Source organism: Gallinula chloropus (assembly GCF_964237585.1).
Source record: "Gallinula chloropus genome assembly, chromosome: 23".
Taxonomy (NCBI): Eukaryota; Metazoa; Chordata; class Aves; order Gruiformes; family Rallidae; genus Gallinula; species Gallinula chloropus.
In genome coordinates, this window is record NC_140108.1 from 7,090,616 (window position 1) to 7,107,685 (window position 17,070).

The 17,070-nt window shown below is 48.8% G+C and overlaps 1 protein-coding gene across 1 annotated transcript in view; it reads left to right on the forward strand.

Moving 5' to 3' along the window:
• The window catches only part of SAMD11 (sterile alpha motif domain containing 11), a gene marked incomplete at its 5' end in the record, with an annotated part of 117,522 nt that overhangs the window by 39,815 nt on the left and 60,637 nt on the right, over window positions 1-17,070 (forward strand). Inside the window, one exon of the mRNA XM_084274723.1 lies at window positions 6,662-6,712. Coding sequence (XP_084130849.1) covers window positions 6,662-6,712 — 51 coding nt within the window. The remainder of the gene's footprint in view (window positions 1-6,661; window positions 6,713-17,070) is intronic.

The window sequence follows — 17,070 nt, forward strand, 5'->3', positions numbered from 1 at the left end:
AAAAGTAGCAATGCAGAGCAAGTTTGAGACTAGGAATGCCAGTAGTTTGGGGAGCATTAACTTCCTTACCTTCTTTGGGAGATCCCAGCTGACATGGATTAAATGCATTCCCTCAGGAGCAGTCTGTGAGGTTCACACTGTCCCCTCCATAGAGGATCTCCATTGCATTATCCAAAGAGCCTCCAAGCAGAGGAAAACCATTGTAGGCAGGGAGTAAGGTTCAGCTTTGCCACTAAGATCCTCACACGCTGTTGGATTTCAGCCCAGGATTGTCTTGTGGGCATGAATTTAATTTCTGTTTTAAAGACTGGCCTTTTTCATTAGTATGGGAGGGGAGAGAGAGAGGAGAGGAGAAATGTAATGACAGCGTCTGGGATTTAACAGGGCAGGTTAGGAGCTGCTCACGCACAGCTTTGTCTGAGTCCCCAGCAAAATGGGTTGGCTTGGCCAGTAATTACACCCAGTAATACTTAAGCACCTCTTTGAAATGGTGAAAGTTTTTGACCTGACCTGTCTCTGAAGGAACCTATGTGGGGTATCAGTAAATGTGTGGTGTGGACTGAGTAACGTCCAGGATAGGTGCAGGTGGACATACATGGCTAAAAGGCCTCTGAAATCGTTTTGTTGTAGAAGAAAACTGGGAGCAAAAGTAGGAGCAGATGACAGGAGAGCACACAACAGGCTGGGTTCCTTGCCCAGTCCTGCTCTGCAATGAACGCTGTTTTGAGGAACACTAACAAAAGTTGTCCTGTAACAGGGTGTCTCTGCACTGAGCTGATTCCTGGGGAACCTCACGCTGCCCTTGAGTCTTTACTCCCTTTTGTATGTCACTGCCCCCACACCCCCAAGGCTTTGCTGGCTGTGTCAGCAGGATGGCCCCGGTGTCAAGGTGTGGGATTAGTGTTGTTCCAAACCAGAGGAGAGTGCTTGGAATGAAGCAGCTTGCTCAGGGAGTGGTGGGATACTCTCTCCTTGCCCCTGCTCACACATGAGCATGGGTAGAGCACAGACAGGGGCGGGTTGCTGTCCCCTGTCCCCAGCCTCCCTCACGTTGCAGAGCAGCTTTTACAGCGCTCTCCTCGCTCAGCATCCACTTCCTAATAGCGAAATGACTGCCCTCCACTAAGCCTTAATGGCCAGTGGCTGTCAGCCTTTCCACTGCCTGCCTTTCTAAGTGGAAAGCTATTTCTTACATCCCATAAGGCCGCTGCTCTTTGACTCCCTAATTGATTGAAGATCAAACCCAAGCACCCCCCATTATATTTGTCACATGCACCTGCTTGTAATTCAGAGCCACGAGGTCTCTGTGCCTTCTCAGCTGACATTGCAGTGGACACAACACTGCCTTTGCCTTCCTTCCCTGCTTAGCCTCCTCCTGCAAGGCTCCCAAACAGTTCTGCCCTGGGATGAGCGCTGTGTGACATCCCTGCTCCTGGCAGAGCTGTTTCGTGGCAGGGTAAGCCACCCAACACTGCACTCCAACAGAGCTGGAGCATGGCTGGGGTCTGGGCTGGGCTGGCGAGGCTTTTCCGGGCAGCATCAAGCAAAGAGGGACCAGACACATGTCAGAGCAGAACTCTGGGCTCCAGCCGTGAATCAGGCTCTCAGATTAGATTCGACAGCCCTTCCTAATTGCTGTGACTCGAGAGGAGGAGGGAGGCAGGGCCCCTCTGGGGGCTGGAGACATATTTTGCTGCTTTATGACACTTTTCTTTCACAGCTTCTACTGGTTATTTTCTGTCAGTCCCTTCTTCCTTCCCTCACAAGTCTGTATTTTCTCTTCTCCTTTCTCTTGCCTCCCTCCTTCCCCTTTTTTGTCTGAGCCATGCACTGCTTAATAGCAGTCACCATATTCAATAAATATATTAAAGATTCCTCTGGGAAGCAAAGGCTGGACTTGGTCCAGAGTGCCAGGAAGCATGTCATTGACCTAATGAGGACGTATATTTGATGGGGGGGTGAGGGAGGGGGGAGAGAGAGAGAGGGGGAGAGAGAATGGCTACTTCTCAGTGATGTTGCAGGATAAACTATAATAAAGAGCCAGAAATCCCTTCTTGCCCAGGAAGGAGATATGAGACCAGAAAGAAAGGTGAAGTGTGAAAATAAAAGCAAAGGAAATCTTGACCTGTGGGTGCTCTTGGCTGCTCTCTGTATCTCCTTGTAGCTGACCCCTGCAACATCAATTCTATGGCAGAGAATAACCCGTATGCCCCAAGTCCAAGTCTCTGTCTTGCCATAATCCTTAGGCTGTTCTTCCAACCCTCACGTGTGAGGATTCCTGGAGGAACCTACATAGAGCCCACACCAGCTTCTTAACACTGGCTGCCTGAAAATAGGATGACATGGATATAGGGAAGCTGAGACAGCGATACATGTGAAGGGCAGGAAGGAGAGGAGCCAGCTCTGACCAGCCAACCAAAGACCCTCCAAATACATCCTCCCAAACTGCAGCATTGAGATTGGCATTGCCCAGTCCTCACTGTGTGCCTGAGTGCTCCAGGTTTCCATGCAAGGAGGTGGCATGTGATGCCTGACCTGGGGGACACTGGACTCCCAAGGAGGGTGGTGGCTGTGGTCTGTGCCAGGAGAAGTCCATAGCTCAGCCTTTTGACAGCACTGTCCCTTCACTGTGGTCTTCTAAACCAGAGGACATGGGGAATCCTTGTCAGTATTTTTCTCTTCCCTGTGTCCCGTGCTAGAAAATGGCAAGGTGCAGACAGACTCCATCCAAAGGAGGTGTCGGTCTTATCATTACATGGGAGGAGGAGGGGACAGCAGTGGGTAGGAGTTGGGTCCTGATGGCAGTAATGACCTCTAGCTGTAGCTGGATGCTGCCCAGTATCCTCCACACTTACACATGTGTTTGGTTGCTGCAGCCTGCACCCGGGACAGCACAGCGAGCCCCGGCCAGCGAGTTGGACACAGTGCTGATGCTCACTGCAGAGCCAGGGTGTTTCTGTCCCTGGAGTGACAAAGTCAGGGCAACATCTGACTCACCCCGTTGGCCTCTTCCATGGCTGCCACTCTGGTGCTGAAAGCTTGCAGGGGCTGCCAGGGCAAAAAAGAAACGGCAGGAAAGGGAAAAATCCCAACTTGAAAATTAAAAGCTGTCCCAGCTGCTCTCAGTGATGCTGCCAGCTCCATCGCTGCGCTGGGCTGGATTCTCATTCCAGTGCAGGCTCCAGAAACGCCTGGAACAGCCTCAGCCCTTCCTGTTCTTTTTTGGGGGGGGGTTCCCATCCATATATAAGCAGTTTTAGTCTCTGCACAAACCCTGATGTCACCTGTCCCTCCTTGCTGAGGTGCCTGACACAGTGGTTCATTATTACCCCTCGGGCTCCCTCCCCACTTACAATGTGGTGCAAGAGCCTGTCTCCTGCCGGTGCCGCGGGGCCCATCTGGTCATTCCTATCGACTGCTGTCTGACTGATCACGCTGTCTGAGGCCTGGGGTGGGTGAGGAGGTGGGAGGGACAGTAGCAGCTCGTAGCACCTTTGCTTGCCTGGCTGGGGTTGTTATTCCCCCCCCTTTTCTGTTATTAATTTCTAAGGGCCCGGCTCCTGCTCACCACTCTTTATACAACCCAAGGATGGGCTTGTGTAGCTGATAGTTTGAAAATTATTAGTAATTTGATTTCAATTGGATGAATAACCCGTTAAAGCAAGACGTACATTAGCCTCAGAAATCTAATTGGTGATAACGGCATAGAGATGTGGAGTGAGTGCTTGGTTCTGCTCCCTGTCCCTCTCCTCTCCCTCCCCCCCAAAAAAAGATAATTAGGATTTAATTTCATTCTCACCTATTCATTTGTCTAAATATGGGTGTTTAATTATCCATCTCGGCAGATAGATGTCTCTGCCTCTGTGTGGATCGGAGCTATTCCTTTGGTGTGAGGTTTTCCCTCCCCCCTACTTAGAACTCTCTGACACTTTGAAGTCTGGCTGTGCTGAGGCTCATTATGAGCCTGACGCTGAGGATCGCTATCTGCAGTCTACCCGTGTCAGCAGCTGCAGCAGATCATGAGAAGTTAGGGTTTTATGGAGGGCTGAGAGTGTAATGTAGAGACTGAACCCCAAGCCGAGAGTCAGGAGTGATGACAGACCCCTCTGTGGATGGAATGAGGTATATGAGCTGAGCGGCTCACAGGAGGCGGTGAAGAGCATCTCTCACCTGCCAGGGAGTGCTCCAACCGATGGGTGTCCACTCTGCGGTGTGAGCTCCAGAGCTGAGCAGCTGTGGGAGGGAGAGGTGTGTAGTCAGCTGAGGTTCAGGGTGAGGCAGGACAGTTAGTGGGATGCTCTGCTGCTCTGCACCTTTGTGTGCCAGGCTCTGCGAGGCTCCTGGGGGCACGCATGGGGGTGTAATGTGGCCACATACACGCTCCAGGGTGGACTGTGGCCCACTGTTGGGCTCCAGACACTGCTTGGAGGAAATGCAGGTTGCCTTCAGAGGCGCCTGGGGCAGGTTACCTTCAACACAGGTCTTCTGAATTGAAATTTTTTCATCAGCAAAGGGACCATAGTATTTTAATCAGACAAAGTTGGCATTTAATCTCCTTATAGCTCAAGGCCAAAACCTTCCATGTTTTTTGAGGTCATTGGAGAATGTTTTATGGACAGAGAAACAGGAGAAGCACAAGGTTCCTTCTCAGACTTGCAGTTCAGTTTCCAGCTGGTCCCACAGAGCTCACTGCGGTGCAGCGTTTGGATCTGCACACATCCCACCGTGCGGCTGCAGGATCAGATTTGCACAGTGCAAAGTGCTGAGCTGGAATTAACAGGGATTTGTGAAGGTTTTGTGTATGTAGGAAATCTTGTATTCGAGGGAGCAGTGCAAAATCAGGCTTACCATCCTCACCAGCTCCACTCTTTTGTGAGCAGACTGGTCCCTCACTGGCCTGTTAATGCCATAAGGGCTTGGGCTGGCTCACGTGTGCTTTGAACTTTGGATTCAGCTCAGTTTACCTGGAAAGTGCAAACGTATCCCAGAGTTTGACCAAACTTTAGCTCGTGGAAATTTTGCTCAATGCCCCAGTTTGGCCTGTCCTTTCAAGAAAGCTTTGAATTTTAACTCTGAAGAGCAACTGTTACTACTATAAGCTCAGTAGTTGGGAAGTACCTACTCATTTCTGTTTGTAATTAAAAATTTGGGAAGATGAAAAGCTGGGATAGGTTTTTCATAACTGTTACATACAAGGAAGAAGAAGAATGGGAAAAAGGGAGCACAAAAGCTATGCTGCCACGTTAGTAAAACCTGCAGCAGCAGCACGTCTTGGCTGTGAAATTATTTCCGTGCTAAGAGCTGCTTTCCGTTGATTTCTGAACTGGGCTGAGGTGGGGGCACCCATTCAGGAAAGCACTTAACTGAGGTTTGAGTGCCTGCTTAAGTCCCATTGACTTCACTGGTCATGCTTAAGTGTCTTCTGGCTCAATTCAAACGGGAGGAAAGGCTTTTTTTTACCTCATCAGGTTTTAGATGAAGCTTTCTCCACACTCAGGCGGTGTTCAGCCCCACACTGTTGCTTTTTCTAGTTGAGGAACAAGGCAGGAGTGTGGCAGGGGTACACAGAACATGTAGAAGTGCATTTGCCCTCTGGTACTTGTGCTATTTGCAGCCACTTCTGCTTAATGCTTTTGGGAACCTACATCTGCAGGAGCTGATTTATACGCTCAGCTGGGAACCAGCGTGTTCACCAGCAGATGCTGAGGGACGCAGGAGTGGGTTTGTGCAAGGGTAGGGGCTTGCTTGCCAGTTTGGTCTCAGATGGCCAGGCTTCTCATCAATCACACTGACATGGAGAAACAGTGGTGGTCACAGACCTCCTCTGGATGGTGGGGGGATATCAATGCTCCCTGGAACTGAGTGGAGACACCAGACCACAGAAGGTCAGGCATCTGCCTTCGCCCTCTGGGTTGGTCTTGAAGCTGATTAACAGCAAGGGGGGGGAAAAAACCCCACCCCAAACCCCAGCAACAAAAAACCCCAACTCCCTTGACTGCTCTGTCTTCATTTAGGATATTTTTCATCTAGAATCTGCTATTCCTGCTTGTCAGCAGGCAGAGTGACAGAATATGTGAAATTAATTTCCGAGGTGGGAAATTGCTAATAATTTATTTACCGCTGGGGCGGGCGCAGAGGAGGGAGCACAGTGCAGCTGTATTTGGGTTTTCTCTGTAAAATGTCAATGCTTAACTCTTTCTGCTGCTTCTGAGCATGGCCAGGTTGGATGGGGCCCTGGGCAACCTTGTGTAGATCCAGGCCTGGAGGTTGGTAGCCCTGCCAGTGGCAGGGGGGGGTGGAACTGTGTGATCCTTGGGGTCCCTTCCAACCCAGACCAGTCTATGATTCTATGTCCTGTTAGTTGAGACATCATCCTACAGTCCCTACACCTAGTAGGGAGATTGCACGTAGCAAAGAGAAGTTCTGTCACCACTGGTCTGTCACTTAGAGCCCTGTGAGTCCTGCTGCGGATGCTCAGGGCGGCTCTGGGCACGGCAGGGCCTGTCACAGCATCCCACAGCTCAGAAGAAGGCAGTGCTTGTGGTTGAGGGCGTTTTGAGAGGAGCACGGGTGGGTGGTCATGATGGAGCAGATCTTTTGAAGTGGCAAGAGATGCGGTGTTCAGCGTGTGCCATTGACCTCTCTGTTTGTTTGTTAACAGGATACACACCCACTGGGATTTAAACATCTCCTTCCGAGAGACCTCTTGCAGGTACCATTTTGGGGCACCCCCTTTGTATGGTAGGCTAAGAGTTTATGATCTGTTACTGGCATATGGATGCTCTGAGATGTAAATGAACATTTCTGACTGTCAGTGCTGTGGGGTTTTTTTCTTCCTCCTTTGTTTCTCTTTGTCCACTCACCACCTATTCTTTCTTTTGCTTTTATTTTGGGTGAAAGTTGTCGGGGGTGGGGGGGGAAGGGTCTCTTTTATGTTGGAAAAGAGAATTAATCAGGCTTGTAAGGAAAGCCCATTATTGGTTTTGATATGTGTCCTCTGGTCTCTTTCTGGAGGAATGCAAGGTTGGGGTGGCACAGATCTGTTTCCTGACATGAAACATGGGAGTGTGCATCTCATTTGCAGAAGGGATGCTTTGCACAGAAGGCCCATTGAAGGACAGACTCACTTATGCTCCTGAATTGCTCAGGAGCTGCAGTGTTGTCCTTAGACTCTTAAAAACCCTGTAATTCCTAAAATTTACAACGTTAAGAATACAACCCCCCACCCTGATCAGCAAGCATGCAGAAGCCAGTCCAGAAAGCACATCTCACCCAGCACTCCTATAAAGAAACAGCTGAAGTTGTTTGCAGGGCAGCCTTTAGAACAAAATCCCTGGGTTGTTCCTAAAAGCTTTTGGGACTCTAAAATACAAAAGAATGGATTCCTTCCAGGCAGACCCTTTTATGATAAATTTCAGCCTAGAGCAAAGTTTTATGGCTGAGTTATAAACTCCTAAAAGGCAGGGGTTTGTAATGGAAGTGCTGGCGCTGGCCTTAATTAATAGCCACGTGAACAGCGATCCTGCACAATGGCAGCTAGGGGTGCAAACACCTTGGAAATTACAATCCCTACCTTAAATATATATGTATATATACATAGATATGTGCACATTCTGAATGTGCAATGCATAGAATGAAATAATGGTCTGATTTTTATGTCTACAAGTCCATTTCTTGGGCTTCCTCAGCTTAGGTGTTTGCTCCCTTCAGTTTGTCTCTCTGTCTCTTGGTGGCTTCTCCTGGGAACAGAAGTTTTCCTTTTCAGACTGAACAGTTAGTCCAGCTATGAAAAGTTGTACCCACCCTGCTAGCTCAGAGGAGAACAATGCTGTTACACCCTGTAGGAAAGTAACCTGGGTGTTTATGTGTCATTAGGGAACAAGGTTGTATGTTTTATGTGACCTAAATTGCCACGAGGTTCTGTAAAACATCTGGCATATGTAAAATACATCATGGGGTGGCAGAAGGGTTTAGCTGGCCTCTGTGTGCAGTGACCTGTGTGATTCAGGACATGGGGAGTTCCCCAGGTCACCCCAAACCCACGCCAGGAAGTCATCACGGTGGGTGAATAGATGCAGTCACCACGCTACTGTAAATCGAGCAGGGCTGAGAACTGACATCTTCATTTACTGCCCCTTTGTCCTAAGTTTGTCTTTGATCTTCTGTTCCAAGTTGTCAGTGGATACCTGGATTCAGTGGGTTTAGCCACCTTAGACCTGCTGTCTGTGTTACCCTGGATGAAAAGACATTTAATTGTGTACAAATCATTCAATCTGTAAAAATACCCAAGCGATAGGGGAATTGTCCTGAAAGGGCCGATTAGGATCTCTCTCTGTCTTGCCAGGTGCTTTTCTCCCTGCCCTTTGAAGCTTTGAAGTTAATACCATTTTGAGGTTTTGTTTACAGCTAGTCCTCCCTTCAAAATTGCCCCTCTAAGCTCAAGTCCCCTGTATGGACACACTGTTCCTGGAATAATCTGCTGCAATGTGTTAAAGTTGCTCAGTAAATAATGCACTTCTTTTATTTCAAAACAAGCCAGTCAGATTTTGAAATGGGAAGGACAAGGTTAAAGCCTGGTCTCCACCAGATGCCTACTCTCTGCTCCCGGTGATTCCAGCACGAGTCACAGTTGCTCAGCACCACGGGCAGGATTACCTGTCCCAGGCTGAGGCATCTCATGAAAATAAATTGTGGAATAAAAAGGAGTTCCAGGGAGGAAAAGGATTTTCCTTCTGTTTGTTGCCACTTGATGTCTTGAGGGAACTGCAGGGAGGTGAGTGAGAAATAGATAAGAGGCCATGCATGTTAATACCACGCAGTGATGGAGCTCAGGGTGGAATAAACATTTTGCCCACCTGAGAATTTCAAGGCAGGCAGCACAATTAAGCCATCCCTGTTTCCAGGGAAGTCAGGACTTGTTTAGTGTTGGTCTGACTGGTAGGAAATTTGTTTAAAAGCTGTGTAGAAAGATGAGGAGCACAGCAGATAGCTGAAGCTTGGTGCCAGGATGTTCAGCCCCATGTTTTAGCTTCGGGATGCACGGTGAGCAAACTCTGGACTTCAAAGTCCTGCGCTGGCCCAGGGATAAAACAGTGATAGAGGGACAGGAGCGTGCAAGAGAATCTCTCTTAACAACCACAGTTTAAACAGAGATTACAGTGGTGTGTAACCAGCCTTCCTGGATGGGCACAAACCATATCACAATGTGTTTTAGACAGACAGACATCTGGCCATGAGCCTGTGTATCCATGTGCGTGTGGATATGGATGTTTAAATCTGTCTATAACATACCTAGTGGGTCTTTCCACATTGACTTAACCCCAGCATAAATGCTTACTCGACCAGAACTGAGTTTAAACAGCAGAGCTTAAACTGGAATGCTACTTGTGGATATCTGGGGTGTGGGGGGTGGCTGCACGCTTCTTAGAACGCTGTATCTAAGGAGGAATGAAACAGGTTCATCAAGAAGGAAAAAGACATTAAATAGGTCAGGCCAGGTGGAAGAAGCAGATGAAAAATAAATGGGAAACAGGACAGAGGAAGAATAGTAAAGGGAAATTCACTGATTTAGCTTATTCCTTTGGAAGGTGCATGGAGAGATAAAGAAAGCAGGAGAGGAGAATTGAAAAGTAGAAGGTTCTGAACATGTCAAGGCTGATCCTGACTCAGCAGGAAGTATCAGGCAGTGTTACCAATTGCCAGAGCACGCTGCTGCTCTGCCCTTTAAGGATTGATATAGGATGGCTTCTGGGGTAGCTTTTTATTTATTTATTTTCCCTAGTAATCTTTTGCCTTTTAATCTACAAGACCTGAAGTAGGTACTGAAAGGTCTCAAGAAGTTTTTAGCAGGCAGAAGCTAAATGTCACTCCATAACACCTTGCAGTCCTGATCATCTGCTGCTAAAGAGCTGGTATTTGTCAGATAAGTGTCTTTGAGTTACAAAGAATCAGAAGAACCAGGCAGTGGCAGAGGGACAGGAGTGCTTTCAGATCGGGGGGACCTGCCTTCACCCTTCCATGTTGGTCACTGATTTCTGCCTGGACACCAACGGGCAGCAGGGCTGAAGCAGGAGCCCCAGTTGTAAAAGCTGACAGTGAGCTGAACTAAAGAGGATGAGTGAGATTTTGCCCACCTGATTTCAGTCAGGGCAGAGAAGCCTGATGGGACACCAACCCTCTGTAGACCTGCAGACCTGTTTCCGTGACTCGTGGTGACACTGGAGGAGAACTGTGAAGCTGTTAAGAAAGCTTAACAGGATGCCAGGGAAAGGCTGCAGAGTGTATTAACTGGGACTTGGTGTGGGAAGCACACTTACTTAACATGAGGCTCGATCATCCCTTGCAGATTATTTCTGCTGTGGCTTTGGGACGTAGACTGCTCAAGGAAAAGTTTTAATCCTCATCTTGGCGGAATATACAAAGAACTCTCACCTTTGTAACTGTTGAAGCTAAAGCTGTGAACCAGGACATGCTTCCTGAAGGCAAAGCCAATAAACACAAGGAAGCTCCTGGCTAATGCCACTGATGTTGGCAGTCAAGGCATGGCTATGCAGAGACAATATGTTGGGAGGCAAAGACTTTCCAGATGGGTGAACTCAGTTTGTTCATCAAACAGTGACATACCTGTTTGACTTTAGACAATAGCTGCCCAACAAGTAAATGGATGTGTTCTTTTGTTTAACTGGAAGAGGAGAAGTAAAGTAAATCCACACCAAACCCACATAGCTGACAGACATTAACAAGAACCTTCTGTGTCAAAATGAGGAGCACTTGGGAAGGTTCAGCCAAGGAGCTAAGCCTCTAGTTCTTTAGAAGAAGCTATGAATAACCTTTGCTTTTCTTGTGTTTGATCACCCACAAAGCATCCACGTGAAGTTGGAAAGTGTAGATACTGACCTGTGATGTATGGTCTTCATGTTCCAGCAGCTGCATTTTGGGGACTTCAGGTGGCAAGAGGATGGACTTTTGGCTCTATGCTGTGGGCTATATGGTTTCCTTTTATCTGTGGGGCTAAAGCCCCCAAAGGACTGGTACTGGCAAAAAACACAGAAGGTCGTTCTTGACCCCATCTTGCTGGAAGGCACTGATGATGTTTAGTTCTAGATGCTGCTGGAGTTCTCATTTTCCTCAGAGGCTTCTGGAAGGACATTCCCCAAGTCCATGTGAGTGGGTAAATTAGGGTTGGGATTCAAGGAGTCATGTAGAGCAGAGATACCAGAGACACCTTTACTTCTCCCTTTCCTGTAGGGATAAGGCCAAACAAGGCTGTATCTCTGGCCTTGTTTGTGCAGAGAAGACTAGATGAACAGGGAGGAGAAAATCAGTGCCTGTTGGTTTCCTGAAAAGTATTATTCTGCCTGAAATAATGAGTTCATGATTATTTCATTAGCAGAACTTCTTGCTCATACTCATTTCCAAGAAGCCTCATTTGGCTATGGGATGGGTTAGGGGAAGGAGACTGTTTATGTACTAGCAGAGACTCAGAGAAATACTAAAGGTGAATAGGTAGCTGATAAACTACTTTCAGCTTGCATTTGAAAGCTAGAAGAGTACAATTAGATTTCAAATAAGGTAGGTGAGAAAAGCTCTTAGATACCTACAAGGCAAGAGGGAATGTTTAATGGAGAGTAATACTCCATCTTTATCCCCAGTACATTTTCATCTGTGGTGGGGTTGTGTGTATAATGGACCTTTTCTAGGGCACCTGAAAGGATTCTGGATGAACTGAGCATGTGAAGGCATCTGAAGACCTTGGTGTTTTGTTGAGATACACGTGAGCCTGGGTGCAGCTTTGGGGAAGCATTGCTGGGGTGTTTCAGTTGTGTACAGCGATGGGAAAGAGAATCGTGTCCTCCTGAGTTTGGATTGTGTGTTGGATCAAAACTTCAAGGGTGTGTTTCTGCCTTAGGAGGTTCTCTGACCTCTCCCTTCACACCCTGCTGTGAAACTGAAACAATTCAGATGTCAGGGATTCAAATGTAAGTCTGTTTTGTCCTTAATACTATGGATATGGGAGTGAATCCTGTAGATCTTCAGTTCCCACTGCTCATGGTCTAAACTTACACCCTGTCACCCATTTCAAACTGCTCATCTCAGTGTTTTAATATTTCATCAGTTCAAAGCAGGCAGCTTAATGAATTGAGAAAATGAGGAGAATTGGGGATATTTAAAGAGACCTTATACCCATTAGGCACACCAGCTGCCTGCCAGCAACACGTCCTTTTTATCAGCTGAGCAAAACATTTCTGTGTGTCTCATACAGAGGAACACTGGAATGCAGCATCTAGGCAAGTCCAGAACTTCAGGGAACCTTTACCTGTCAGCAGGATGGGCCCCTGGGTTTTGGTGCACATCAGATGTGCCAGAGAACCTGTCAGGAGAAAAATCAGGAGCTGCCTGGTGCTGCAGGCAGAGGAATTGTTGGGCCCTTCCCTGTGCTTGGATGCATGCAGGAGGAGCAGCTGCTTGGCTTAGGGGGTGAGGCTGGGTCTGATTTGGGTTCTGACAAGTAAGGGAGTTTCAGAAGTATTTTTTAAGGGATGAGTTTGGAGATCCAGCATGGGAGATGGAAGAACTTGGGGAGATTTAGGGTAAGCAGGGAGGATTAGATTGGTGTTGATGACAAACTGGGGAACTGAAAGAAGGGTTTAGAAATCTGTGTGGGAGCACACTAAGCCCCTGGGAAAGGCAAACAAAGACATGCTGAAGCTCTGGAGTGAGGGAGGAATCCATTGTGAGCTGCAGGAGTCAGCGAAGCAGGGAGTGCTGGAGCTTGGCTGGTGAGGTCTGTGTGGTGAGGAGGCAGGAGAAGAGCAGAAAGCGGGTTTAGGAATTGATGAAATGCACTTGACTGACAATAAGGGGGTGTCACAGGCTGTGCTTCTGCTTGCTGCTGTTGCCTTCGTTATTCTCTTAATGAAACTTTTATTATGAGTGGCCAAGGTGAGCTGCAGCCGGTGCTTGAGGAGGGGAGGGGGTGATCAATAGCACGGGCTTGATGGATGTTCAGAGGAAAAATGTACAGACACTTGTAGTGGTTGTGGCAGATGAGCTGATGAAGATGGACCATTATGGAAAAATCCTTCTGAACTCTGGTGAATCTGTGCTGGGTTGGTGCCCAGCAAGGGCCTGTGTAGAGGGTGGAAGTCAGAGATGGTTTTAAGAGACTCATCATGTGTGTACCTGGATGCACACCTGCACTAAGAAACAATGGCAGGCAGGAGAAAAGAGTCTGTAATTAACCTTCAGGCTGCTCACCAGCTTTTGGGGGTGCTGGTTTCTGTGTCCTGATCAGAGGGAAATAGCACAAGGTCTTTGTGTTCCCAGCCCCAGGAGAGAGCCAGGGGCAGCGAGGCTGGCAGAAGGAGCAGGAGACTGCCAAGCATCAAACGGTGCTTCCCAGGAGCTGCTCCTTGCCAGTGACCATCTTGCACGGTGCTGGCACCACGGTTTTGTAATCCACAGACTTCACTGAATGTCTTCACCAAAAGGGCTGTCAGGCGTTGGCACAGGCTGCCCAGGGAGGTGGGGGGGTCCCCATCCCTGGAGGGGTTTAAAAGGCCTGTGGATGGAGTCCTTAAGGACAGGATCTAGAGGTGGGCTGGGCAGGGTTAGGCTGGGGTTGGACTGATGATCTGAAGGGTCTCTTCCAACCCAGGGGACTCTGTGGTTCTTCAGTACTCTTTACAAGTCTGGGTTAGGTGGCTCATCTGGAGGGCCAGCATATCCTGGTGATGCAGGAGTAGCAGAGTGACTGTTGGAGGTTTCCCCACCTTGTTTGGATCCAGACTCCCATTTCTAAGGCTTTTCACCCTTCTCCTTTTCTCAGCAGTCACCGTGCTCCTTCACCCTGCTGCTCAGTAAGCTTTTTGGCTCCAAGATTACAACTGTGGTGGAAGGGTGTGATTGAAGATGCATTAGGCCTGTCTGATAGATTTTCAAACTCAGGAGCCCTGTCTGCATTACTGCAGGCAGGAGGGGAAATCTGAGGCTGAAGTGCCTAGCGTGGGCATCCCCCTTGCCAGATGCTTTTGTGGCACCTTAGCAGATGGACACATGTCAAAACCATCTATCAGAATAAGGTGCTGGTAGTAATAAGACTGGGTTTGTGCTTCATCTCAGTGCTTTATCTCTTCTCCATCTCCCATCCAACATCAATGTGCTGTAGTTCCATCTTATTTTTATTTATGGGCTTGCAGAGAGCTGAATGACTAAGCAGGATTACAATAAAAACATCTTTATACTTATTTCCACCTAATTTTGGAGTTGCCAGCTCTACTGATCATTTTTATGAACTGTCATGAACATTAATGAAATTTTATGAGCATTTTGCTTGGGACATTGCAGGAGGATTATTTTTTTTCCCCCAAGATAAGTCTTCAGGGAGAATGAGGGCTGTATTACCCATGGTTGGGGTTGGGATTTTCAGGCCTCTCAGCTCCCTCCAGTTGGTAAAACTTGTTTAACTTTTGTCCCTCTTTTCCCTTCCCTCACCTTTCCCCCTTGCTGCCCTTTTTGCCCATGTCTGATGGGTGATGTCTCATCAGCAAGTGGAGATTCCCAAGAGGCAGAAGTGGGGTGCTGGTAAATTGTTGGTGTCAAGGTCTATCAAGACTCATGTCTAAGAAGGACAGTGAGTGACCAAGAGGTATTTTTGTAATTGATGATGAAGTTTTAAAAGGCAACCTAAAGACTTAAGCAATACAAATATAACTGGAGAGGCCAAGGAATGAGAGGACAGTGTGTCCTGGGCTTTGCCTGCTGGAAACCATGCTTCTGCCTTGTGTCTGGAGTGCAAAGGTGGGTGGGGAGATGACTTGCCCCCCAGCAGCTTGCCATGCTGTGGTTCATGAAGTGGCTGGTCAGAGGGAGCTGAGAGGAGCTGAGCCTGCCCAGCTCATGCCAGAGAGGTCCTGGAGGGTGGGATGTGGGATGGGGAGAGGCAGTAAGGCACAGCGAGGTCTGGAGGAGGGAGGCAGCCCCTCTGCTCCTCCGAGCTGCACATCACATGCTCACTGGCATCCAGCTTCTTTGCCTGGGGCTTATCTGCCTGTCTCTGATGGAGAAGTGACACGGCCTGTCAGCGGGTCATGCTGCCTATTGTTTAATGGGGAAACAAACCCTGCTGCTCCCCCCATGCATCCCCCAACCCCCTCCTAGCCCCATCCACATCTTCATCAGTCACCTGATCAGAGCCTTCAAATCCTTGACCCAAATCCTCCTGTGCCCAGCTTTAGGTCTTATCCTGCTCTGGCTGTTCTGTCCACCGTCGACCTGAGAGGAAAGGTATCAGCTGTGTGCTGGGTGATTAGGGAGATGCTGCTGGATGTTTTGAGCTGTGTGCAAGGTGATAAGCAGCACTGAGGGAGGAGGGGAAGAGCCCTTGATCGGTCTGAGCTGCCAGCTTTCCCTGATCCACATCCCTTCTCTCTTTCTGCTGACTCAGTGACCCTGGTTTTACTGCCTGAGATGGTGACCTTGCCTGTCTGCTCAAGGACCTGTGGCACTGGGAGGCCGTGCCCGGGCAACCCAAGACATGCTGAGGAGAAAGTTATTTTGCAGAATTTCTTATCCCAAGGTGCCTCTCAGCTCTGCTGGGCTGGAAGAGGGTTAATCCCACGCTGGTTTGGTGTGGTGTGTGTGGCAGGGAGTCAGAGCAGGCTGGAGAAATGGGTTGGTTTGTCTGGGTAGGAAGGTTTGCATCCTGCTGCGGCAGCAGCTGGAGGGGATTCATCAGGTCTTGGGAATAAACAGATGATTTTCTTCCCAGAGCACTCAGTCCAGTGTGGCCGCCGTTCTGAGATGGGGGGGGTGTCTCTATTTGCTTCCTGGTGGGCAGAGACACGGGGTCACACCTTTTTTTGGGGGGGTTTCCCCTCTGAGCTGCCACCATTAACTGGGAGCACGACAGGGCGATGCTCTGACAGGTTCTGCACAGGAGGTCAGACGAGGTAGATATAACAGTCCCTTCTGGGGCTGCAAATCAATGAATCCGTGATTAAATGTCCCACAGAGGCTGGACATTGTGGGTTCAGGGAAAAGGAGGGGTATTGGTGGCATTTTATGCAGAAGCAGCAGTCAGGTATTTCTCTTGCAGCAACACAACAGCCAGCAATCCCCGGGTCCTGTCTGTCTTCCCAGGTCCTGTCTGTCTTCCCAGGTCGTTTCTGTCTGTCTGCCTTGGTCCTTTCAACAAGCCCCAGATTAACCTATGTGTAGTAGGGAGACAGAAGGTGGTGGTATTATTTGAAGTGCTGGGCTGGAGTGTGTATGTTACATTGGAAATTGGTTATTGGTTTTGTTTTGGGTTTAAAAAAGGGCTGCCTGAAAACCAGGAGAGCCTTTGCGTGGTTATTTTACACCAGTCCTGACAGTACGTAGCCGTGCTGTTACATAAGGTGGTTTCTCAGAGCTATAATGATGCAACAGTATTTATAGACCAATCTGGGTTTTCCTTTTAATGGCTTCCATAAAAAGCTCATTATTCCCTTTGCACAGCCACTGAGTGATTTACATGCCTGTCCTGTCCCTGGGCGTATGCTCCAGTTTGGGTAGCCCTGAGCGACACACTCACACTGTCTGCTTGCTGCTAAATGACTCTGACAACAGCCTGGCTGTGACACCGGCCCGATCCTTACACCAGGAGCTTGTCTTTTGGGGAGAGGGTGAGGAGAGGAGGTCGATGGAGAAGAAGAATTGAAAAAAATCCCTTGTGTTTCTGCTGGCTCTGGCAATATTGTCATCTCCTTAGAGCTGCAAAGTGTCTGTCAGCCCTGACGTATCGACCTGGCCGGGCAAGGCACTTGGCCTGGCTGGCGTGGGTGCACACGGCGTGTAGAAGGAAGTCACTGCAGAGTAAACAGTGTCTGTGTCTCTGCTACCTGAGCCAGGGGTACCAGTGAAATCCTCTCCTGAACCGGACTTGCATCCGGTCAGGCTGGGAATGAGGAAGAGAAACCCCTCTGCATGCTGCTGGGGGTTGTGTGGAGGATGCGTGGGGCACAGAGCTGTGCTGGTCACCACTTCCCCTGCCCCCGTCGGTGTCCATGCACCTCTGCCCCTGCAAGCCCT